The 25,737-nt window shown below is 42.1% G+C and overlaps 1 protein-coding gene across 3 annotated transcripts in view; it reads left to right on the forward strand.

Moving 5' to 3' along the window:
• The window catches only part of CDK15 (cyclin dependent kinase 15), an 87,185-nt gene extending 63,633 nt beyond the window's left edge, over window positions 1-23,552 (forward strand). Inside the window, exons 11-14 of one of the 3 annotated variants that reach the window (XR_010129674.1) lie at window positions 2,377-2,425; window positions 10,089-10,228; window positions 20,795-20,937; window positions 23,309-23,552. Coding sequence is in view for 2 of the 3 variants with exons in the window: in XM_063695097.1 (XP_063551167.1) it covers window positions 2,377-2,425; window positions 10,089-10,228; window positions 20,795-20,853 (248 nt within the window). In the remaining variant the exon portion in view is untranslated. Of the gene's footprint in view, window positions 1-2,376; window positions 2,426-10,088; window positions 10,229-18,470; window positions 19,464-20,794; window positions 23,124-23,308 lie in introns of those variants that run through there. The other 2 variants (XM_004033061.4, XM_063695097.1) reach the window with 2 other exon arrangements.
• The last annotated feature ends 2,185 nt before the right edge of the window (window positions 23,553-25,737 follow it).

Here is a 25,737-nt window from a genome sequence, read left to right on the forward strand (position 1 = left end):
AGTGGTTTGAAGAGAAACATACTAAACAAATGCCAGATATTCTTATCTTTACTGGTTATTTTGAACTTAGGCAAAATCAACTGAACAGAGAGTAAATAACCTGTGTAGACAAGTGCTTCTCTTAGTGCCCACCTGGGACTATAAAATGCCAGCAGAGAGGTCCACATTTGATTGCACCTGACCTTGAAAACTCAGCTGAAGTCACTTTCTTTGATCACTCCTTTCACTCTACAAGTCTTAGCACTATGAATTCAAATTTTCATTGAACTTCCTTTTGAAATTACAAAATAATATTGTATATGCTTTATTTCAAAAATGTCTGAGAAAATGGGCAAAGAAGGAAAAAGGGTAAGCCCCTGTAACCACCACCACTATCTAGTGAGTAGTCTTCCAGATCTATGTGCATACCAACATGAACAGATGAGTATTATCAAATTAATTTTTGCCCAACCATGATTAAATTCTTTGTTGTGATGAACAGCCTTGGTTTATTCCATTTATATAGGAACTGGAGGAAGAGATTTTTAAAACCAAAATAATGGTTGGGAACGTTGGCTCATGCCTGTAATCCGAGCACTTTGGGAGGCTAAGGTGGGAGGAACACTTGAGGCCAGGAGTTCAAGACCAGCCTGGACAAAAAAAAAAGTGAGATTCCCATCTCTAAATAAATTAAAAAACAAAACAAAACAAAACAAAAAAAACAGATGTGGTGGTGTATGCCTGTCATCCCAGCTACTCCAGAGGCTGAGGTGGGAGGACCACTTGAGGCCAGGAGTTCCAGGCTGCAATGAGCCATGATCATGCCAGTGTACTCACCAGCCTGGGTGAGATCCTGTCTCTAAACAAACTAACAAACAAAATAATTACATTTCAGGCCTAAGAAAAATATAAGGCAGAAATACCATTTTGAATGAGAGTTGAAATATTATTTTCTCAATTTGGAGTGGACAATAAAGGAAATTTGATAAAGAGCATCCATCAGCTTGCCTCTCCTGCAGCTCCTCTTACAGCCCTTAGATACAAGAAGCATTCAGTTAGTATTTCTTGAGTGGATGAGAAATCATTCCCTTTTAGGATGGTTTTTGTTTGGGTTAAATGGTATCAATACTAAGAATCATGGAAACACATACACCCAAATATAAATGTTATAGAGTGCTCCAATTTTTATTATCACCTATTTCGGAATATTCAAGCCAGGATTCACTTCCATTTTTACCACAAGTGACATATAAAATTAGCTCCCCTTACTTTTTTATTTTTTATTTTTATTTTTTTTTTTGAGACAGGGTCTTGCTCTGTCTCCCAGGCTGGAGTGCAGTGGCACAATCACGGCTCACTGCAGCCTCAACCTCCTAGGCTCAGGTGATCCTCCCAGTTCACCCTTTCAAGTAGCTGGGACTATAAACACATGCCACCAGGCTCAGTTGTTGTAGGGACAGGTCTCACTATGTTGTCCAAGTTGGTCTTGAACTCCTGGTCTCAACTAATCCTCCAGCCTGAGCCTCCCAAAGTGCTGGGATTATAGGCAAGAGCCACCAAGCCTGGCTCCCCTGACTTTTTTTTTTTTTAACCACTTTTGAGTGTTTAAGACTGCCTCATTATTCATCACATTTCACGCGCGTATACTTGTTCTCCCAAATGAATTGTAAGCTCTGCAGAGGTAGTGGGGTTTCTTTTGATCTGTTTTGTATTCTTCCCAGCACTTGGTACATGCTCTGCACACAGTGTATGTTAAACAAATGTTTGTTGACTTTACTGAATATGTTGACTGTATTAGTTTGCTGGAGTTGCTGTAACAAAGTCACAAACTGGGTGGCTTAAGCAACAGAAATTTATTGTCTTACAGTTCTGGAGACTGGGAAGTCTGAAATTGAGGTGTTGGCAGGGTTGGTTCCGTGGGAGGGATGTGAGGGAGAATTTGTCCCAGGTCCCTCTCCTTGGCTTGTTGATGGTCGTCTTCTCCTTGAGTCTCTTCACCTCACCTTCTCTGATGCACGTCTATTTCTGGGTCCACATTTTGCCTTTTTAGGAGGATGTGAGTCAAATTGCATTAGGGCCCACCCTAATGCTTTACATCTTAACTAATTACATCTACAATGACCCTATTTCCATATAAGATCATATTCTAAAGTAGGTGGGGTTAGGACTTCAACATGTGAATTTTGGGAGCACATAATTCAACCCATAGTAGTGACCTTTCACCAAATCATAAAAATTCAGCAGGAGATGAGGCTTTAAAAATCACATTAGCCTACCTGATACTTGAATCATTTTTTTAAACCAAGCCAAGAAGAGCCTTTAGAATTTTAACAGTATATTTGGCAACAGGGTTTTCGGGTTGATTTTATTTTTTAACGCCCTCTGTATGCTTCCCAGAATGGTTCCCACTGCCTACGCCTCGAAGCCTTCACATTGTCTGGAACAGGTGAGTACTACCTCAGGAAGGGATCTTTAAGGGATCTTTAAGCAGGATTGGAGAGACATTTCCCTGGATCTCAGTCCACTGAACAGCAGCCCCCGAGCACTTCCATGTGGGGGCTCTAAGCTGTAGGAAGATGCCTCTGGGAGCGCCAGACCCCTGAGAGTCTGTTAGTTTTTCTCTATGAACCATTTTACTTTCAGTGAGTTTGGTCATTAAAATTGTTTTGTGTCCCTCAGCCATGCCCCAGGCCCTGAGAACGAGGGAGTGTTGGTCTGCAAGAAAACCTAGTGGGTTTATTATTCTCTGACACAGAGAAACCAAATAACATCATTGAGTGGCTATTGGAGGGGGGGCAACTTGATTCATGGGGGTCATGCTTTCCCAGGCCCTCTCTACGCAGTCTCGGCTCAGACCAGGGCAGACTTTTATTACCAGCTTTCAACAAATCCCTAGTTTCTTTTGCAAAGTAAAACAGATAATAGAGACATTCCGGGAATAGTTAGCTAACTAAGCTGTGCCAGGCAACCTCCGGGCTAAGAAGAACTCAGTGTTTTCGGACAATGACCAATTACAATAACCAGTATTATTTGATCTGAGAGTAATTAGCCGAGGCTCTGTTCTTTTTGCTTCAGTGAGGAGGCAAAAAGGGCAATGAGGAAAACATCAGAGACAGGGGAAACGAGCTCAAATGTCAAAGAAAAACACACTCTTGCAGGTGGGGAGAAGTGGAAGAGTTTCACTGGCCAAGATCCTGACTGAACACTCGAACATTGTTTTTCCCTGAAAATATGGTAGAATTTAACTTAACCAAAAGTTGTTTGAATTCTTCACTCTTACTGTTCATTTCCTTTAAAAAGCCTCCACGTAGAATAAAATATCAGGGTACAAAGAGTAAAATAGATTAGGAACATAGAATTATGGACTACCAGAGATCTTTCATTGGGAGGGACAGGTATCTCCAGGACATCTGCACCCTCCACTCTTATTTTCAACAGCACTGTATAACCTGAAACCTTTTGGAGACAGGTTCTAGGGAACTACTGTTTATCACTTCATTCAAGATGTGCAGTATAGTCAGGCTCCTTCCCCTCTACCTGGAGAAATGTGGATTTTAGCACACCCCGTGGCTTTCTTTCATGTCACTGTCAGCTTCCAAAGTAAATGGCAACTCTCAACCTGAGAACCATCTTAATACTCCATGCTGCTGCTGCTGCAGCTGCCCCTGTCCCATGGCAGAAGATAGTTCACTAGCCTCCTGCTATCACCCCACCAGCCTTTCTTTCGAGGGCTGAGCAAGGCTTGAATTCTCTGAATATCTCTCTGGCTTTTCTGACGATATAGCACCCATGGCCTCTGCGCCTTCCCTTGTCCCCTAGCAATATGTATTCACCTTTTCTCAGACTTCTGGCTTCTCTGCTCAGATCTTTAACACAGGAAGTAATGTCTAGGCTGGGCCCAGTGGCTTACGCCTGTAATCCCAGCATTTTGGGAGGATGAGGTGGGCAGATCACCTGAGGTCAGGAGTTCAAGACCAGCCTGGCCAACATGGCAAAACCCCATCTCTACTAAAAATACAAACAATTAGCTGAGCGTGGTGGCATGTGCCTGTAGTCCGAGCTACTCGGGAGGCTGAGGCATGAGAATCGCTTGAACCCGGGAGGCGGAGGTTGCAGTGAGCTGAGATCGTGCCACTGCATTCCAGCCTGGGAGACAGAGTGAGACTCCGTCTCAAAAAAAAAAAAGTGGGGGGGAAGTAATGTTTAGGGGTGTTTAGAGATATGTTGTCTAATACAGTAGCCATTAGCCACATGTGGCTATTTAACTTTTTAATTTACTTAAGTTTAAAATTCCATTCTGTTGCACTAGCTGCATTCCAAGGATTCAGTAGCCACATTGGAGTAGTGACTATGATATTGGACAGAGCAAAAATAGAATATCTCCATCATCATGGAAAATTCCATTGGCAGCGTTAGCCTGGATTATCACATGGGAAAATTCTTGGCTCTTGGAAGGGCTCTGTGAAAGGGTTAATATTAGATGGGATATATACTATGTACCTAGCAGGGTGCTACATATATTATTATATTTAATCCTTACAAATATCATTCCCAGGTCAAAGAGGAGGAAACTGAGGCTGAGAGAAGTTAAGTAACTTGGCCAAGGTAGTCCAACTAAGTGAGTGGTAGAGCCAGGATTCATCCGGTACCCAGGTCTCTGTGGATTTGGCTGTTGAATCAGGTTGCAGATGTGGCAAGTAACAAGCAGCCGAAGTGTCACTGGCTTTTCTACACAATCCCTTCAGAGGTGCAATGGAACCATTCACAGGCCTGTAAATGAATCCCCAGGGCTTGCTTGAGGTTTGATGGTGATCTCCTTAATGTGGGCCTAGTAGGTACGCACTCACTTTTTAGATTGATTGGCAAATTGTAGGACAGCTTCTGCAATGTTTCTTCCTAGTATTGCATGTATTTCTGACTGTGGGCATCTACTGCATCCCAAACTGAGAACATTTAAAAAGTGACTACTCTATCCCTGCCCTGTTCCTCTTCCTGTAGGTCTAGGGGGAAAACCAAAGAACCCAGTTGAGCTCATACTGACCAGCCTGTCCTGCACCTCGGAGGTCAGTGGCAGTGCTGTGGGTGGGAGACTTTTATACTCAGAGCCAGGCTGTGCTAGGAAATCAAAACTGCTGTCCCAGACCCCTGAGAACAACCAGATTTTAGAAGTATGGAGTGATGGGTTAGTAGATGGTGTTTTACAGAGTCACAAAACTCAATTTTCATTTTTTCTTATTGTTTGTGTTTCTATTCTGGACTTTTAAGATTACATGTAGCTGTCCTGGCCCCCAGCACATCTTTTAGGATTGATACACAATTTTAATTATTTTTATGACTTTTATAAGCAATGGGGCCTGTGGCAATTCAGGTGGGTTGGAATGAATTTATTATCCTTGCCCACAGGGATGAGCATGCTCTTAGGCTGCTGGCAGAAATGGAAATTGGTACAGCTCTTCTAGCTGATAGTATGAATCTACAGCTCTTCTAGCTGATAGTATGAATCAAATACTTTAACACGTTGTATATATCCTTCAACCGAACATCAATTCTAAGAATGTATCCTAAGGAAATATACACAAACCCACAAAGATTTCTCTTTGAGAATATTTGTTACAGCGTGATTTTAATAGTACTACCTCCATCCCAACAATAAAGGAAACAACTCAGATAGGAGTCTAGCTCTGTAAATTATGATATGCCTACATAATCGAACGATAACAGCCAGTAAAATAATGTCCTAGAAAGTGATTCAAAGTTATGGGAAGATGATCAAGGTAGTTCAATGGAAAAAGTAGGTTATAAGAGCATGTATAGTATGATCCCATTTTTTTGTAAAACAAAAACTATACCTGTCTAAAAGCAAAGGACTGAAGAAAACGAAGACCTCAAGCAATGGTGATTATCTTTGAGTATCAGAGGATTATCTCAGAGTGATGGGCTAGTCGTAATTTTCCTTCTTTGCATTTTCTAAGTGCTCTACAATAAGTATGAATTATTTTGGCATTGGAACACTTCTCACCTCTTGAAATGTTACTAGAAGGACTGATTTATCACAGGATTCTTTACCTTTAATAGCAGATTCTCATTAATTGGGCGGGGGGTTTTCCTACCTCTGCAAGATACTCCTGTCATGTTTGGTAGTTAACATCACAAACCTAAGAGTATGAATTCACATTTACCTTGGAAAGGTGCTGGTAGGCAAATTAACATTTGTGATGTTCATTTTTTTATGCCAATGTTTATTTTTAAAGTAGGGGTTGTAACCAGTGGATAATTGTTCCAGCGGGAGTTAGAGGTGGTGGCCACATGTACAACTATGACAGTAAAGGCAATTGGTAGCAAGCAAGGCCATAGGTGACAGGAAAAAGCATAATGATACAAACACGGAAGATGTCAGTAAATCAACATTTGTACCCAAAAAGTAACATTTGTTTTCCCGGGACTCTTTCCTCAGCCTTGCAAAAAGAGCTCAATGTGCAATAGCAAGGTGGCGATTACTGGGGCACTTGCCAAAGGCCCAGATCCTAATGGTCTTGCTACCAGTGCTGCCAGTGAAGGTTTGTGTTCATGTGGGGTGGAGTTGGCTTGTACAGGGGAGACCGACACACACTTGGCTGCTAGGAGGAAGAGTCTTCACTTGCCCACTTTGCGCTGGTGACCACCTCTACCGGCAAAGGAGAAGGAGAAGCAAAGTGCAGCAGTCATAGTTCAGAGGCTGTGAGACTGGAACAAGTCCAGAAACTACCAGAAGCCCTGAAACAACCCTGTGGGGAGGGTGAGGGTAGGTTCTGTTGGTTGAAATGGAAAATCCTAAAAAAGAGGTCCTTGCACTAATTAGTACCTACCCTTCTTTTATTCATTCACCTGGTTTAAAAAAAACAAAAACAAAAACCTGTTCTTATTTTATTTTTTTGAGACAGGGTCTAGTTCTGTCACCCAGGCTAGTGGTACGATCATGGCTCACTGCAGCCTCGACCTCCTGGGCTCAGGTGATTCTCCCGCCTCAGCCCCCTGAGTAGCTGGGACTACAGGTGCATGCTACCACACCTGGCTAATTTTTGTATTTTCTGGTAGAGATGGTTTTCACCATGTTGCCCAGGCTGGTCTTGAACTCCTGGGCTCAAGTGATCCTCCCACCTCAGCCTCCGAAAGCGTTGGGATAACAGACATGAGGCACAGCTCTGGCCAAATAACCTGTTCTTATAAGAAAAGGGGTGCCCCTAATACCCCTGTAAACTCCATTAGCCTTTCTTGGCTTCCCAGACACTCTACACAAACACAGTCTAAGTAAAAACAATACGCCTGCCATGCTAACACAAGTTTAAAACAGGTCTCCCAGCCTTCCCTGTCCAATCAGACTGCAGCCCCTCAGCCCCCACTACAGGGCAGTTCAGGAGCCATCTGTTGTGGGTTAATGTTGGGGGAGTATTCGAGAGAACAAATCGCTGATTGGGGTGGGACTGTGGAGGTGGAAGTTGAGAGAGGCATTGCTCCCCACCACCTACCCGCCCTCCCCATGTTCAGAAGTTCATATTTAACCAGAAAGCATGAAGCCTGCAGAAAGTGGATTCGGGGCTCAATTTTGGCACAAACTTCACCTCACTACCCAATAGTGTGGGTGGACCAGCTAAAATTTGTTCATGAGATTTCCCCTGAGTCTCCTTCCAGACAGATCCTAGGCTCTAGTGATTTGTACTAACATTCCTCTTCCAAACCTCCATTTCATGGGCCCTAAAAAACCTCTGCCTGGACAGGATACCCTGGATGAGGAACATATCTGCCAGTCCTTCTTCAGGCCACAGCAAATGAGTAGATTTCTACCCAATTCCTTTTTCTCCTAACTGGCCTGGAAATTTGCAAGGATTTGGAAATTTGCAAATTTCTTCTCTATCTTGCCTATGAAGCAATTATTCCTGAGTTTGAAGGTAGTTATCTGTTTGCAGAAACAGTTTCATGTCTTGGGAATCAAATAGCTCAAATTTTTTAATGCAAATCTTATGCAAAAATTAGGTAAATTAGAATTCTGGGCCAAGACTTCCAGCATCTCTGCATCATGGCACCTGGAAGGGAAAGAATATCTGATCTTTCTTGCTTTAAGTCAGTAGGTGTATTTGACATTAAGTAAGCCCATCTATGTCTGCTTAATTGGGGATTTGCTGTGGTGTCTCGTGGCCATACAACTTAATTCTGAATGTCAGACATCAGTCCCATGATCAGCTGCCCTCTGGGATATGCACAGTTTTCCCTCTTGTGCCTTTCCAGTTATAAACCTATGTGTGGGTTGTGGAGTTGGGTGTACATAAATGATTGGCATTAGATGAGCAAAGACTTTCAAGCATTGTAAGTAAATGGGAAACATGAAGACCCACAAGCCACCCTCCCCAGCTTCATGTCATGCCTCTCTCCCCATTTTTGTCCTGGGCCAGCCAACTGGCCTTGATTCCCTTCTTAAAACTCTGGCTTCTCCCTCCCACTCTAGGGTCTGTGTAGGTACCACAGATCCCTGTCAGGCAAGGCCTGCCTCTTTCCTGCCCTCCATTCTTCAACTCTCAGCTCAAATGCCACTTCCTCAAGAAATCCTTTCCTGACCACCTCTTCCCATTCTAGGTCAGGTATTGAGGCTATCTTAACCCTTAAAATAAGGTCAACTTGAGGATTTGTCCTTACTGTGATTTAGGTACTTAATTATCTCTCTGCCTGTGCTCCATCTCAGGGGAACCAAAATGTTATACCTGGGCTGCTATAACAAAATACCTTAACTGAGTGATTGCCAATTAATAGAAATGTATTTCTCACAGCTCTGGAGCCTGGGAAAACCAAGACCAAGGTGCCAGCAGCTTAGGTGTTGGGCAAGGGGTCTCTGCTTCACAGATGGCACCTTCTCACTGTGTCTGCACAGGGCAGAAAGAGCAAAAGGGCTCTCTCAAGCCTCCTTTATAACCTAATTACCTCCCAAAGTTCCCATTTTCTAACACTATCACTTTGGTGATTAGGTTTCAACATAAATTTGAATTTTGGAGAGATACAAACAGTCAGACCATAGGATTCTTTTCTTCACAGTTGTACTTAGACATCTGTGTGATAATTTGATGAACATCTGACTCCTCTACCTGAGCTGCCAGAAGACAGTCTTGTCCTGTGTCTCCCAAAGCCAACCACTTACTAGCACATAGTAGTTGCTCAATAAATGAATTTGCTCATCTCCAGATATATATTTCAACATAAGATCAACTTGAGGATTTGTCCTTACTGTGACTTAAGTACTTAATTATCTCTCTTCCTCTGCTCCATCTCAGGGGAACCAAGAGAGCTTCCTAACTAATAAGCCTGGGTGAGCTTCAGAAATGCTGCAAACAAGTGTATTTTCTACCCAAGCTTCACCCTCCAGAATCACCTCTTTAGAATTCTGTGCTTTTCCCCCTCCAGATTTCTGTGCTTGCCACCCTTGGAGTCCAGAGCCTTGAACATGTTTTTTGTTTGAGACGGAGTCTTGTTCTGTTGCCCAAGCTGGAGTGCTGTGGTGCAATATTAGCTCACTGCAGCCTCTACCTCCCAGGTGCAAGTGATTGTCATGCCTCAGCCTCCTGAGTAGCTGGGATTACAGGTACATGCCACCACGCCCAGCTAATTTTTATGTTTTTAGTGGAGACAGGGTTTCGCCATGTTGGCCAGTCTGGTCTCAAACTCCTGGCCTCAAGTGATCTGCCTACCTCAGCCTCTCAGAGTTCGATCGTATTTTGAATCAGGCCTTTCTACTTGGTTGGGGCTGCAGTGTTCCTCCAAAAAGAATCCTTGATTATATATTTCTGTTTATAATTCTATTTCTGTGTCTTTTATGTGTACATGGTGCCCAGACACACGGTGGAGGGCAAGGGAGCTGAGTGATAGAATGAGCAGATTTTTCCACTTCAACTTAGTAACAGGACAGTCAGTAAGAGTTTAGTATGGGGGTTACTTTTCCAGTCGCCATCAACTTTAGCAATTCCAGGAAAATTCTACTTAAAATCTAAGTCTAGCCATCTCCTTTTCTTTACTTTTTGTTTTTCTCCCTTTGTTTTTCAGAAGGGAGGCTGCTGGAGAAACTCTATTTTTCTCTCCCACTTTTCCAGGCTGGGCAGGGTTCCTGAAGCTGAAGACCTGGCCTCCCAGATGCTAAAAGGCTTTCCCAGAGACCGCGTCTCCGCCCAGGAAGCACTTGTTCATGATTATTTCAGTGCCCTGCCATCTCAGCTGTACCAGCTTCCTGATGGTGAGCGAGGGAGTGTGTGCATGTGCGTGAGTGCATGTGTGTGTAAGTCTTGGTGTCTTAAGTAGTTTGCCTCAGCACCGGAGAATCATAGCATTTACCTCCAGGAGTGAAGTTAGAGATCAATTTGCCTGGGAGAAGCAAGATAGGACCCAATCTTGTCTGAGTTTTGCATGAGCTTCTCTCAAACTCTGAAGCACTGGTGGGGAGAGGTTACAAGGACCTCTTTGTAATGGTCCAGACATTTCACAGGTACACATTTACACTCAGAAATTGGATGAGATGGACGTTGTCTCTGAGTTGTTTGCCTTAGCTACCATCTGCCAGGAAGCCACACCAGTGTTTCTAACAAGACTCTTCTCCTTTTCTGCGGAGAGTAAGATGATAGGTGAAGCGGATATGTCCTGAGAGGGAGCTGGGCCTTTCTTGATTGGTAATGGCAAGCTGCAGAAGGCAGTGCCGGGGTGGGGTGCTGGGGGAAGGGAGGCCTCCTCCCAGGCTGCCCACCTCCTGTAAACACAAGTTACCCTGGAATCAGCCTTTGCTGCCTGGGCCTGAAGTCATCTTCCAAACCTGAAATCTGCTGAGGGATCATGTGGTTGGAACTCCCGTCATGTTTCTTGGACTGTGGCCAGGAAGGGCTACAGGAGGATGTGGGCAGTGGTCATGGGGGACTATCCTTAGGTGAGGTTTCTTTGAAAAAAATCCACCATTCAACTAAAAATAGTTTTAGGAACAAGGGACAAGTAGACAAGAAAAGCAAAGCTACCAGGAAGGAAAAACAGAAGAGAGAGAAGCAGCCAGGGTTGGTTTTAGAAGTCCTAAGCCAGAGAAAAGAAAGCTTCGGGGGGAGGGCCTAAGGGCTGGAACTGGGATGAGGACACTGGAAGGGGCGTGGGGGAGTGGCGATGGGGTGCAGTGAGATAAAGATGGGGACAGGGTGAGGAGCTACTGCCCAAGAGGTGTGGAAACAGCCTGGTCCGCCTTGCCAGAGTTTGCAGACGCAGCTCCTCTGTGTCTAGGACATCGTCCTGCAGCAGTCCAAAGCGCTTAGTTTGGGACTTGCTGAGGCATTCTGTTTTATGACTAAAGTGAGTCATTTAGGATCTCCAAAAATAACCATAATCATACAACTGGGGTTAATGTCTTACTTAACCCTGTAGAAAGAGTCAGTCATTAGTATTTACTAAATTGCCATTAAGTGTCAAGAACATAATAAGTGCTATAAAAAGTTGAGGAAAACAAGAGACTTGTCCTTGGCCTCCAGGTTCTTATGAAGTGGGAGGAAAAGAGGGTGAGGAAGAGGAAACGGGGCACCCTCGCACACATATCAGCACAAATCATATCTAAACAGCTAAAAATCTGTGCATAATCAACTGCAGATGTGCAGAGACTATGTGTGTGTTGAAGGCAATTATTTGGAGGAACAAGAATTCAAATGAGATGGATTAGACTGGAGGTGACTCTAAAGTGGAATTTGGAAGGAGGGGAGAGGCATATGGGTGGAACAAAAGACATTGCAGGCAGATCCACAGTTCTCACTCCTTTCCTGGTACCTCTGTCCCCACTTCAGCCCTATTCCTCCCCGGCCACTCCCATCCCAATCCCCTCTTCCCAGTCCAAGCCCCTAGATTGTTCCTTTTCAGCTTTCTCCTGTCAGACTTGGGACTTATAACTCTATTACTTCATGCAAGTGTACACGCTTGGATGTACATACACATGCACACACACACACACACACACACACACTCCCTTCTCTCCACTTAAAGAAACTTTCCCCATTGGCCCTCCTTTAGGATCTGTTATTCCACATGCTGAGAATTGCTGGGGATCTTCAGAGTTTTCTAGGCTCCAGCTTTTGCTTGATGCAAGGTGATTAGGAAGAAACAATCACTGTCCAAACTGATGTGTTGTTAGAAACTTGGGTTTTGATTTTTCCTGCCTGACCCAAAAGCAGAGCCACCAACAGAGGGGCCGTGGTGCATGGATATCTAAGGTTGTGTGTGTATGTGTGTATATGTGTGTGTGCATGTGTGTGTGTGTGAGAGAGACAGAGAGAACAATCTGTATTCCTTCCCTGTTCGCCCAGTCACAGAGCCCAAATCTACTTTGACACTTTTAGAAAAATGAAAAGATGGAATCTTGCAGGAGGCTGCCTGCACTAGCGGGGGAAACCAGGAGTACTCACAGCAGGAGGGAAGTTGACTTTTCTTTATACATATAGGGGTTTTTCCATGCGGAGTTTAAATTATGCCTGATAAAAGGAGTTTCGTGGATGTTTCAGTTCTTTCAAATTCTCCTGGCTTCCTCCCAATTAAATGAGGTTTGTCAAAGCCACAGGGCTCTGCTGCTGCTGCCTCGGCGGACAAGCATTTCCTGCAGCGACATCTCGAATCCCCGAGGGAGAAGATGAAAGCGCCGGTGCCAAGAGACAGGGAAAGGCGGGGGCAAGATTGGGTGTGTGTGCCTCTGTGTGTGTGTGCTTGTGTACATGTGTGACAGGGTGGTGGGTGTGCAGAAATATGTATATAGACAGATGGACAAGTAGATAGAAAAAGCAAAGCTACCAGGAAAGAAAAATAGAGGAAGAGACAGAAGCAGCCAGGGCTGGTTTGTGCACCTTCGTGACAGTGGCTCTCACCACCAGCACATTATCTACTAAGAGATGCAGTCCTTGGCCTGGCAGTGCCAGCCTGCTTTTTCATTGCCCCTGGCAATGAGCCTTTATTAACAGCCTCCTTTGCAGACAGAGCACACCAGTGGGTAATCACAGTTCCCAATCTGCAGGGACATAGAAACTCCATCCCTGAGGAGGGCTGCCCCAGGCATGAGAATTGTGCAAAAATCGGCATGCTCTTCTGAGTGATTTGTAAGGAGAGTTTCTCTGCCATCATTATGCAAGAAATTTTGCTCTCTGGTGGCATTTCAGTATAAAATTATTTAGGGGCTTATATTTATATCATTTTATTATTCTGGTTTTATTCTGGTTGCAGGATAACAGAGTTGTCACTTTAAAATATATTCTGTTTCCCCTTTGATCTGGAAGATGCCAGCTCTTATTGTCTGCCCTCTAAAGAAGACAATTAAAGCATAAAGCCTGGGACTGGGAAATATGTGGAGAGTGGAAGGACAGCCTAAATCTCAGTGTAGGAGCGGCATAGAAATTCCACACAAAATGAAAGAATTGTTCCAGTCCATCTCTATTTTCATGATGCTGAGAAGTCTCGAACAATGCTTTCCCTAGGTTGTGGCAGTACGCTTAGAGCCAAAGGGCATTTATCAGGGGGTTATTTGCCATGAAAACCAGGAATTCCAGGATTAGTTTCCTTTTGGACAGCACCTGAAGTGGAAAAGTGTGAATATTAGAATGGCAAGCACGTGGGAACTTCTGCCAAGTTCTGACATTTTCCGTTATTGACTCGTGAACACCTGAAGAAACACTTGTTGAAGGAGAAATTATTGGTAGTCCCTCTCAAAACACAGCCAACAGCAAGCTAATTGCTTTTGCAGATGGCCAGGGAGTCGCTCTTCCCACTCAGACACCGGCTTACGGCCACACTTGTGGTCCTCGTGGCTGAGCCAGCAGGGCAGGACGTCAGCTGGAGCAGCTAGGACCTAAAATTAGGCCCTTGGCAACTGTCTAATCTTAGCTGCAGGTTCAGCTTCTTCACTTAATTCCCTTTGCCCTCAGCATGAACTTGGGCTCTGGGAAAGGAACACTGTTTAATGATTTGGGGGTGGGGGTAGTAGAAAATCATTAAGCTGCCCCTTCTTAAAACTGGCTCCGCTCTGTTCTTGCAGGAAACCTTCCAAATGTTACCCTTGGAAAGTTAAGACTGATTTTGGAAACTAGCCATTTTGAACTACAGACACTGATCCAGAAAAGTATTTTTTATCTGAGGCAGTAAATGACACGTGATTTAAGAGTCTGGTCTTTAAGCCATGGTCCTTGATCGTCAGGACATCAAAGGCTGTCTCTCTTTCTCTCTCTCTCTCTCTGGGTTGGCCCCATTTTGCTTGCTAGCCAAGTCTCATACTTGAGTCTCCCATTCCTTCCTGGACTAAATCCCCTTCTCCTTTAAAACGGGTTTTAGCATCTTAGGGGGAGAAAATCTTAAAAGCTTGCAATTGTTTCACAAGTAATTTTGCAAAAATGCTGTACCACAGCCCCCATTGTTAGAGTATACTTATATACACATAGGGATGGAAGAAAGCATGGCATTTACCTCTACCTTTGATCACACCATCCCGATATCTATACTCCGAAAGTTCTTCAGCATGCCTCATTGCCCTGTTAAAATCTGAGTCGTGTTTTGTTTTGGTTCAATAAAATAACTTCAGGCCTTCTTTGAGTGTTATCTCCTTAATATATTGGAAGGTCCCTATGATATCACTTCCCAAAGGCCACTTTAGGCTGAATTCCTTTAACCTTTGTTTCCGAATACAAATTCTGTTTCTCCCACTTTTTAGTCATTTTGTTTTATTGTTCTCTTCTGAATCTGTTCCAATTATTTTGCTTATCTCTGAGAATATGGAGGCAGCATAGACTCAAATTCCTTGCGTGGTGGGAGAATCATGTTCCATTCATTCATTGGAGGTTTACTGAGTGTCCATGAGGTGTGATATTGAAGGATACAAAAATGAATTAGTCATAGACCCTGTCCTCAAAGAGCTTACAGTCCTTTAGGAAATAAGACAAGTATATAAACAGCTGCAGATCAAGTAAACAAATAAAGTGCTCTAAGTGTTTGAAGGAGGTGAGATTAACTCCAGCTGTGGGGATCCACGATGATTTTGTGAGTGGGCCTTGAAAGATGATGGGTCTGGATGATTGGGGAGGAAGGGCATACGGGCAAAGGAATGTCATGTTCCTCTCAATACCATCTAAGATCATTCTGAAGTTGTCTTCTTTTTAATCATAGTGGCTCAGTCTTAACTCATATACCATTGTAGTTTTTCTTACCATCGTATGCCTTTTTGCAACAATTTAAACATTCTTTAACATGTACTAATCAAGCTTAGTTTCACTCTGAATGCCTCCACGTAATTTCAAACCTATTCTGTTTATTGGTTTTATTGTGTATTCTATTCAAAGTTGAACCAGAATATTTTGTCATTCTATGAGGCCAGGTTTCAGGGGCTGGGGATGTTGGAAAAGAGGGAAGGAAGATTCTCAGCCATCCTCTTGACTCTATGCTACTTCTAGGAGTTTGTAACGTAACTCAGACCAATCTGTCCACCTTTTAAATCCTCCATTAATCAGCCCTTAAGAAGCGAATTTGGAGACGTCCTCCATAACACACTTCCTCACCTTCTATGCACAAAGTTGTTCTCCATCCATTTCAATACGTTAGAGGAGATACTGGGTTGAGACGTGGTTTATGGGGTTGCATAGCATTGTGTTGCTGGGAGAAGTCTGGGAAAACCAAGTCCCTCAGCCCTACCAAGCCCTTAAGTTGGTTAAATTTGTTACGTTCATGGCTGAGTCTCCAAGTAAAGATAAATAATTCAGAAAAGAGTTATTTATAAAGGATCTTAAAGACTACTTATTCCATACCTTCATTATATAGCTGAATCACTGATGCCCGGGGAAGAATAATCATACCTGCCTTTTATTGGACATCTATATGCTTTATATAAGTTATCAATCTATGTACTAATTGGTGAGGCTGGAATTGTTATCCTCATATTACAGATTAGACAGCTGGAAGTCAGGTAGGCTAATTGCTTGAAGTCACACAGCTAGAAAGTTGTAGAGCCAAGATTTTACTTCAAATCTGACTCCTAAAAGCTACTGCTTTCCTACTATTCATTGTTCTTGCTAAAGATCACATAGGAACTTAGCTGCAAAATCAAGATTAGAACCAAGATCTTGATGCCCAGTTCTGTGCTCCTCCCACTCTCTCATGTACTCTGTTTATTTTAAAGCTTTTCTGGGAAAGATTCCACATGTCTCCAGGTAGCGTGTTTAATATCTCACAATTAAGAGGGCTCAATTTATGTTGAATAGAGATTTACACCCCAGGACCAACTTCTTCCTCAATGCCATCTTACTGTAGTTTATTTTCTTTTCTTTTCTTATAATAATATATGCAATCAGCCTTGGGTTTTAAGATTTTTTTTTTTTTTGAGATGGAGTTTTGCTCTTGTCGCCCAGGCTGAAGTGCAATGGCATGATCTTGGCTCACTGCAATCTCCATGTCCCAGGTTCAAGAAATTCTCCTGCCTCAGCCTCCCGCGTAGCTGGGATTACCTGCCTGTGCCGCCACGCCTGGCTAATTTTTGTATTTTTAGTGAGACAGTGTTTCACCATGTTGGCCAGACTGGTCTCAAACTCCTGACCTCAGGTGATCCACCTGCCTTGGCCTCCCAAAGTACTGGGATTACAGGCGTGAGTCACCTTGTCTGGCCAAGATTTCATAATCGATGGTGATAAATGTTTTTGTTTCACCTGTAACTCATTCAGTTTTATAAGAAAACATCAAGGAATCCAGTGGAAAATGAGTTGAAGGCATAAAATAGCAATTTATGCAAGAGGAAACAAAAAGAGCACAGCAACACATGGAACAAATCGACTGCTTTACTAGGGATTAAAAAAATACAAATTACCGTCAAATTAGTTGTTTTTTCCTGTAACCTAATAGCTCCCAGTGTTGATGAGATTGTGGTAAAATGATTCTCTGCTGATGGTATTGAAACTTTTGCAAAGTGTTATAGCATGCATATCGGGAGCCATAAAAATGATCATACTCTTATACCCTATACCTTTGTTCCTGGAAATTATCCAAAGAAATAATTGAATAGGGGGAAAAACCCTAAAACCTAGATTAATGAAAATGTTCATTGCAGTGTTGTTTATAATGTTTTACAATTTTTTAAATAAAAAGAAGCAATGTAACTGTTAAACACCAGAGAAACAACTGGACAAATGTTGGTATATTGACTCAACATACAGTACTATGTAACCATTTTAAATGATCATTAATAGAAGTGTGTGATATTATGAAAGTTCTTATGCTATAACATGATCTATAAGAAACTAGAATACAAAATTGCATATTATAATGTACCTCTGAAAATTAATATGCACATGAACAAAACTGAAAGGTAGTGTACAAAATAAAAATGCTATTCTAGTTTAGGGGGGTTGTAGGTCATTTCTTTTCCTTTCTCAGAGCTTTCTTTAAACTGATGTTATATTGTCTTAGTTGTTTAAAAGAATAAGTTAAAACAAAATGGCACAGGCAGTCTGAGCTGTGGATTGAGAGTTAAAGGACCTGAGTTTTCTTCTTTTTTGTTTCCCAACATAATGTGTTTTGGCTGTAATAAACCTCAGTTTCTCCATCTGCACGATGGGTTAACACTAGTTTTCTTTACCCCAGATTGACAGAATATTTATTTTTATAATGCTTCTAACTCACCGAATGCAAGGGTTCATATAAATTTGGTCCTGGGAGAATGAAGGGCGGGAGGGAAAGGAAAAAATAAATAGGCATAATTAATTTTAAAAGCAAAGATCATCTGCTTTAATCAGAAATGTATGTGTATTGTGCCCCTAGTCAGAGTTTTAAGTGCACTTCGTGTTAGTTAGCAACTTCAATTTAAAGTGCTGTGTGATCCTCTGGGCTTTGAAGATATGAATTCTCCATACATACACATGAGCTAAAATTACCACATAATCACGAGGATGTGTGCACTTTGAATAATTGAATGCACTAAACATCTCCAGCTGATGGATTGATGATGTGGGAGAGTAGTGCAAAACCCACGTGACACGGAAGATTACAAGACATTTTGAAATGATAGCTTAATTTTCAACCTTTTTTTTTTTTTTTTTGCTTGTGCTTTCTCTTTTAGCCATTATGGGCAAGTAAAAGAGATTTGATTATCTTGTTTCCTGTGAAAGGTTATTTAGCCCCTCAATCCCATTAAGTCGCTTTCTGCACTCCAGTGCACTGAGCCTTCAGGTTATCAGCCCAGGAAGAGTAAATGGAGACACCAGGATCAGATTTCTAAAGGAAGGAAAGTTAAAGCAAAGTTTGAAAGGGGTGACAGCCAACAGCCATGAGCTTAGGAACTCAATTAGACTAAAAAGACAACTATCTCATTATCTCGTTCCGAAATGATCTAAATACATAAGAATCTAAAAGTTTTAAATAAACTTGTCCTGCCGACTGTCTAGATGACTGAATTTCCCTTCTCAAAAAATTTTTAAACACCCGCTTTCATATTTATTTATTCTAAGAGTGAAGCAGCTGCGATAATTATGCTGTCAGCCTCGGGAAGCTAATGAGGAGTCACCAGAGTGGAAGGTTTTGCATTTGTGAGATTGCTGAAGGAGAGCCACGCTGCAGCTTTTTTCGTTTTTTATTTCCCTTTCTTTCTTTCTTCCTCCTTTTTCTTTTTCTATGAGTTGGGAAGGAGAGTCTGGCAGTCCACAGCCAAATTGGAATCCTTTTGATTAACCAGTTGCCTTCCCAGCATGTTCTGCCAGATAGTGTCTCTCTCTCTCTCCCTCCCTCCCTGCTTTTGAGGAGCTGCTGCTTTTGAGGGGCAAGGAAGCCGGAGGGAAATCCCAGCTTTTCATGCCACTGTCCCCAAGGCAAGAGGATACTTCTCCCCGAGAGAAGTTCCCCAAATGGTTTGGATTTGAGTTGATTTGAGAATAATTGGTAAAGTATACGCACTGTTTATTTTAGCCATTTAACTGTCTATGCTATGACAAGATCTAATAGAAAGTAGAATACAAAATTGCATATTGTAATGTCCGTGTGAAAATGTCTTATGCATATCAACAAATGGTATGATGGCTCCCCTTTCCAGCCTATTTGGAATATGCGATTCCAAGTACAAGACAACGAGACCCCAGATTACCCACAGCATTTAAGGGCAGAAGTTTAGGCCAGGCGAGGCAGAGCTGGCAAGTTTATTTCTTCCCTTTGGGTGTGAGCAGCTTCCAGCAAACAATATTATTTAAGGCATTTTATGCTTTTGGTGCACTAATAACAGAAGCCTCTCTTTTTGTTAAATTGTGAGATATTTTGAGCACCCCAGATTTATGCAAATTGTGAACCTGGGAAAAGCAATGCCCAAGTGGAAAGGGGCCCTGAGCAAATTTTGCAGATGTGCTTTGGTGACAATGTGGCTGCTGCCTCTTGCTATTTTTCTCAGTTATCTGTGCTAATACTTGTAACAATGGCTACCATTTATTAAAAACATATTGTGTATCAGAAACTAACACAAGGTGTTTTGCATATATTATCTTCTTTAAACTTACAGCAATCTGCCAGGAAGTTTTGTTTTCCCTACTTTTCAGATAAGCCCCTTGCAATGTCAACTTTTGGAGGAATTGGCTTGTAGCTTTAGTGTAGTGAGCATTCAGGAGTAGCAAGCACTTAACAAACACAGGCACTTGGGAAAATGCGAACTGCCAGTATTCTGAGCCAACCAAATACCTGATTTGGACATCAAAGGTAGTATATATATTTTCAAATAGTTTTTTTTTCTCAATTTGCAAAAGTTGCACCTTAGAGTCTATATAAATAGATTGCCAGCCAGGCCCCGAGGCTCATGCCTATAATCCCAGCACTTTGGGAGGCTGAGGCAGGTGGATCACCTGAGGTCAGGAGTTCAAGACCAGCCTGGCCAACATGGTGAAACCTTGTCTCCATTAAAAATACAAAAATTAGCCAGATGTGGTGATGCTTGCCTGTAGTCCCAGCTACTGCGAGGCTGAGGCAGGAGAATCACTTGAACCCAGGAAGTGGAGGCTGCAGTGAGCCGAGATCACCCCACTGCACTCCAGCCTGGGCCACAGAGTGAGACTCAGTCTCAAAAAAAGAAAAAAAAAAAGGTTGCCTAATGTATCTAACAAAATTGGAAACTTTCTAAAACATATCTAGCCCAACGTGATGCTCATTGCCTATCACTCTCGAACATCACCCTCTAACGTCCGGACTCCTTGACATGATATTAGTTCCCTTCACCATCTGGTTCCAACTATTTTTCCAACTTTATCTCCCAGTCTGTCTTGTTCTAACCACGCAAGATGACTTGCAGTTCCCTCAAACACTTTTCTTCCTTCATATCTTTGCTCATGCTGATCGCTCAACCGGGAATATCCTCCTTGGCAGTCCTTCACTATTGAGGGCATAGTAATCCTTCAGGTCTCAAAGGGCACCTTGTCTATGCTGTTTGTGCTCCATAGACTTGGAGGGAGAGGTTATCATAATCCTTTGTTTGTGCCTCACTTTTGGTCCTTCTTTGTATGTGTATGTGTGTGTCCCTCCCAGTTTTATTCCTATTTTTATCATCTTCAACAAGTAGCATACTGCCTTGCACAAGTGTTCACTTGGTAAATATGCATTAAATTGAATTAAATAGAAGGAACTTGCCAACTATTGGATTCAGTAAAGTGAGTCATCTATGAGTCAGTATGAATTATTAGTAAATAAGTCTGGCTCATGTTTTGACATTTCTTCAGGTGGCAAATATTACAACAGACAAAAATATACCACAAAAGATCCCAGGAAATAACATATTGGTGCTTCTCTCTTTTCATTCCTACAGAGGAGTCCTTGTTTACAGTTTCAGGAGTGAGGCTAAAGCCAGAAATGTGTGACCTTTAGGCCTCCTACCAGAAAGGTCACCACCCAGCCCAGTTTAGCAAATGCTGGTGAAAAGAAAGGGCGAGATCACCAAGGTTCTTCCAGGTAAGTGGTAGCAACAGTGAGGTTCCTTATGGAACAAATTGAAAAGCAATTGGTGCCGGGTGGAGAGGACATTGCTCAGGGATTCAGAGCACCTCTGTGCTGTTTCTAGTTCTTCCTCCCCAGCTCTAGGACAGGTGGCCTTGCCTCTTCAGGCCTCCATTGCCTGGGCTGGGCAAAGAAAATAATTACATGCATTGCCTTTCTCTTCCACTCCCGGAGCAGGGATAAAGCTCCTAAGACAGAACTTCCATGCTTCCTCATCGGTGTGAGATCTTCAGCTGACACAGGTGGGACGAAGGGAGGCAGAGGTTGCAGTGCGCCAAGATCGCACCACTGCACTCCTGGTGCGTCAGCCTCCCAAGTGCTGGGATTACAGGCGTGAGGCACAGTGCCCAGCTGGAAATCTGTTTGTATAGACTCTAAGGTGCAACTTTTGCAAATTGAAAACAACTGTTTTCCGTTAACTAGGGAATTCTCACTGTCAACTGAGGGCAAAATTTTGTCCTGGTAAGGGTAACAAACAAAGTTTTCCCCAAAACCAAGGGGTTTCCTGGATGTAGGATGCTCAGTACTAGAATTGGTGCAGTCCTGGGTAAACCAGGATGGTTGGTCACTTTTGTGGCACAAATTACCTTCCAGGGTAATCTTGAGGAGGAAGGGGTGCTGTGAAGGATTTTCCCAAACCCACCATACCCTTAAATGAGTACTGCTAGCAGGCACAGGAAGCCAGGTGGGACAACTCCAAAAGTCACCGTAGTATAGACAACCCTATAGATGTCTCAAGAGCACTTCCCATACTGGGGCTTCCATGGTGGTAGATGTGACAGCAAACAAGATAGAGGAATCAAGGTAGAGCCCACATGCAGAGCCTGCCAGCCAGCCTGCCCACCCTTTAGGTGACCCTGGCTATATTCCAAACCACAAGCATTATCCTATGATTTGGCCACCCATTTGACAACCACAGCTTGGCCATGCTTCCCAGGGGCCTAGATGGTAACCACCGGCATCTCCCTACACACCCCCCAACAATATCACTCACATGGCTGGATTCACTCTTCATTCTTTCTTTTGATCTCTATCTTTGGCTGTCACGATTTAAAGGCATATACACATTAAAGATATCAGCTTCCTGGCTCTTCTAAGATCATTGTCTTGTCTTCAAAGAGCAGGAAAGTTTAAAATTATAGCTGATCCTCAGAGCATTTTATGAAATATCTAAGTTTGTATTTTGACAATATACATTTAGAATTACAATTGGTGATATAATATGGTATTTCCCAAGCAAAATATTCCCTAGAGCAGAGCTTTTACTGTATAATTATTTTAAACCTGCTAGTTATAAGGACAGAATGAACTTTAGCTGCATTCTGTGAAGTGGAGGGCTTACCCTTCATAAAATTATCAAAGATACTAATGGAAATGGGCTCAGATGGTGGTGCTCCATTAACATTATTATTATTTCTATTGTTGTTATTTTATTTTCTTAAGCAGCTGGAAGGTAGGGAGATAACCTTGCCTTTCTGATCTACAGTGACCTTCCACAAAGAATTGTTACCTGTAGACATAAATTGGTCACAATAGAAAATCAATTAAATGCAGCATGTCAAGCTTGTGGCCTGCGCCAGCAATTGAAGAAGGGAGAAGGCAGATTTTGCCTCTGCTGGAGTAAGCTCATGATGTCCCTAGGCCTTGGTACGAATGTAAGGAGATAAAACTGGGATGAGCCACAAGAGGGAAAAGCTAGAGCAATTAAACTGTTTAATAAATGGCTTGGGATCAGCAAAATCTAGAGTGCTAGAGTTAAAGAGACTAAAAGCAGTAATCACATGGACACTTGGGGCCTGTAAATCTTTTCCAGTGAATTGAATTTATGTTAAAATATTCACTTTTCAGGAGAGTCAAAAATGTAAATTGGCGTATTAGGACTTCGTAACTGGCAGCAATGCCTCAAAATTAAAATTCTTGAAAGAGCTTCAAAATGTCGGTTTCAGGCAGGGAAAAAATGTTTACTGATGTCTACAACAGAGAAATAGAGGGCAACTAAAATTTACTGGATAGATACCACACACCAGGCACTACAGTAAGGGCTTTACACATATTCTTTCAAAGCTTGGCATGTTTTGAGCAGTTGGTGGTGGTGAGTTACAATGATCGCTTATAGAAGCCATCTGGAGATAGATTTTGATTATTTGCAAAGCTTTCTTAGTTCTTATAACCAGGGTTAAGATGCTGCCTCCCTTATGTTTTATCATTACCTTTTCTATCAATATATATAATGCCATCAATAACTTTGCAATGTTTAACTGATTTTCCTTCATCAATACTCTGTTGTTCATTATTTTGATTGTGTTTATTTTTCATTCACTTCCAGGGCTGTATTTCTGCAGTTTCGGTTTTCATTTGCTTCAGCTTACTAAGAAGCTTCAAATCTAACTCCATACTGAACAAGGGGTTTTATGTCCTCGCCTATGACCTGGAATAGTTTAAATATGGTGTTCAAGGCAATAGTACATAATAGTGGAAGAAAATTCAGTGGAAGGTTATTGCTATTGTCATTTGCATAGAATTTAAGTGATTGATTTTTAAAAACTGGACATAAACTAAGTCTAAGGAGAGGGCTTCTGAATAAGTTCATTCATTTTGGGATTTGTTAAGAGATTCCTGGGCCAGAAGGTTGATTTCCCAAAAAGACAGATAAGAGACTGACAATTTAAAAGAATCTGGAGACAGAGCTGGTGCTTACAGAGACCTGCCACTCCTGTGTTCACTTACAATTTCTCCCAACAAAAGGATTTCTGTGGCAAGGAGAAAACTAGCCTAAAGTTTAGAAAAAGATGGTTTCTTGGATAACATTGTTAACAAAAGGACTTCCTGAGGACTATTTATTATTATTTTGTAGGGGGCACTTCCTCCTTCACTAAACTGGATTATCAGAACGTATTACCACCCAACCCATATTTTAGAAGTTTGGATTTGGCTGCTGATTAGAAATGAATTTCAGGCTATCTCCTTCTACTGAATCTTAATTGTCTGTGATGATGGCAACAGTGATGGGGAATCTAAGCGCTGGTTTGATGGTGGAGATATTGAATAAGTAGTTGGGAGCAGAGTTCCAAAGATGTAATTTAAGCCCTGTTGCACCACCACACACACACACACACACACACACACCTCAAGCAAAATGAGAGATCTGTCTTAGCTAACACGTGTGCTGTTTTATACAATGACTCCTTCTAAAAGAAGCCAGGGAAACTCAAATCGCTTCTGTCCAGGGATCATCTCAGGAAATGTAGCAGCCTAGAAACCAGAGACCTCTGTATATTCTTTGGAAGAGCAAGGAGGAACTAATTAAGAGAGAATTACAAAATAGTAACTATCCCCCAATGTCTGAGATGGAAAAAGGAAAAAGACACATGGGTAGCCCAAATCAACCTGCCTGAGTAAGTATCTGATTTTAGTAAGGCATTTGACAAAGACTGTCCAGCTATACCTGAAAGATGACACAGTGTAGGCTGGGTGATGGAGCAGATATATGTACTCAAATCATGGTGTTTATTTAACCCAGAGAAAGGCCAGCCGTGGTGTGCTACAGGGTTCAGTCTTGAGTCCTATTCTGGTCAAATATTTTTATTAATTACTTGAATAAATCAGAGTACATGGACAACTTTATACAACTCCTTGAAGTAAGTACTATTATTATTAATTTATGACTTCCATTTCACAAAAGAGGAGACTGAGGCCCAGTGAAGTTAAGTAACTCCTTCATAGTAGCATGCCAGAGTGAAGATGCAAACCTCAGACCTGGCTCTCCAATGTTCCTGACACCTATCGAATTTAGAGAATATACAACTCTTGCAGAGGCAGCTGCTATTTAGTATTGGATCATGATTCAAAAGACACCTTGCTAGAAGCCAATGAACAGCAGGCCAAAACAACACTTATTTGCATCAAATTTCATCTGACTTAAATTCTTACACTTTGGGCTACAACTTAAAAAAGGCTGTGACTTAGTGGAAATTGGCACTTTTAAGTACAATATGAATTAATAGTATAATTTCGCTGTCCCCCAGAGATAATGCTAGTACCAATCGAAAGCTCAGGGATGCTACTGTTGACGCATCAGCAAGAGTTCTTGAGCAGTTTTACCTGTCCATCAATACAAAGAGTTCCCACAACAGTAGTGGGATTCCTCTGCCTCCCTGAAGATATGAGAGCTATAGGAGGGATTCCCATGTTGGAGGTTAGAAGAGCTGACCTCCAATGTCACATCTAATTCCAAGATTCTCCAATAATGACTTTGGAACAGCTGTGGACAGATTATACTTGGAATTATGGTTAGATACTATTGCTGCAGGAATGAATAGACAAATTTTGTTATTAAAAAATTGATTTTATTAAGTGGAAGTTGACAGAATTATCCTCTTTATAATGGAAGAACATTATGCTTATGCATATGCATATACCTTATGCATATGATTATGCTTGTGCTTCCTTCTTTAATGGATTTACCTATTCAAAAGCTTAATAAATGTTATAAGACTCTAAAACATTTAAATCTTTCATTTCTCAATTTTATCAAATAAACATTCCTGGAATTTGTGCATATTTTTTCATCCCATGTTTTTGTTGTTTCTTCTGTATAGACCAACACCAGACTTTAAAAAAACATAATTTATTTTTGTTCAGTTTGAGGCACTAGTTATTTTAGTGATGCTTACTTAGCCACTAGTGCTATTCTCCTAATATTTGTCTTCCAGGCATCCATAATGGGGTCGCACTTCTTGGCTCTCTGATGGGTGG

Source organism: Gorilla gorilla, chromosome 11, assembly GCF_029281585.2.
Source record: "Gorilla gorilla gorilla isolate KB3781 chromosome 11, NHGRI_mGorGor1-v2.1_pri, whole genome shotgun sequence".
Lineage (NCBI taxonomy): Eukaryota > Metazoa > Chordata > Mammalia > Primates > Hominidae > Gorilla > Gorilla gorilla.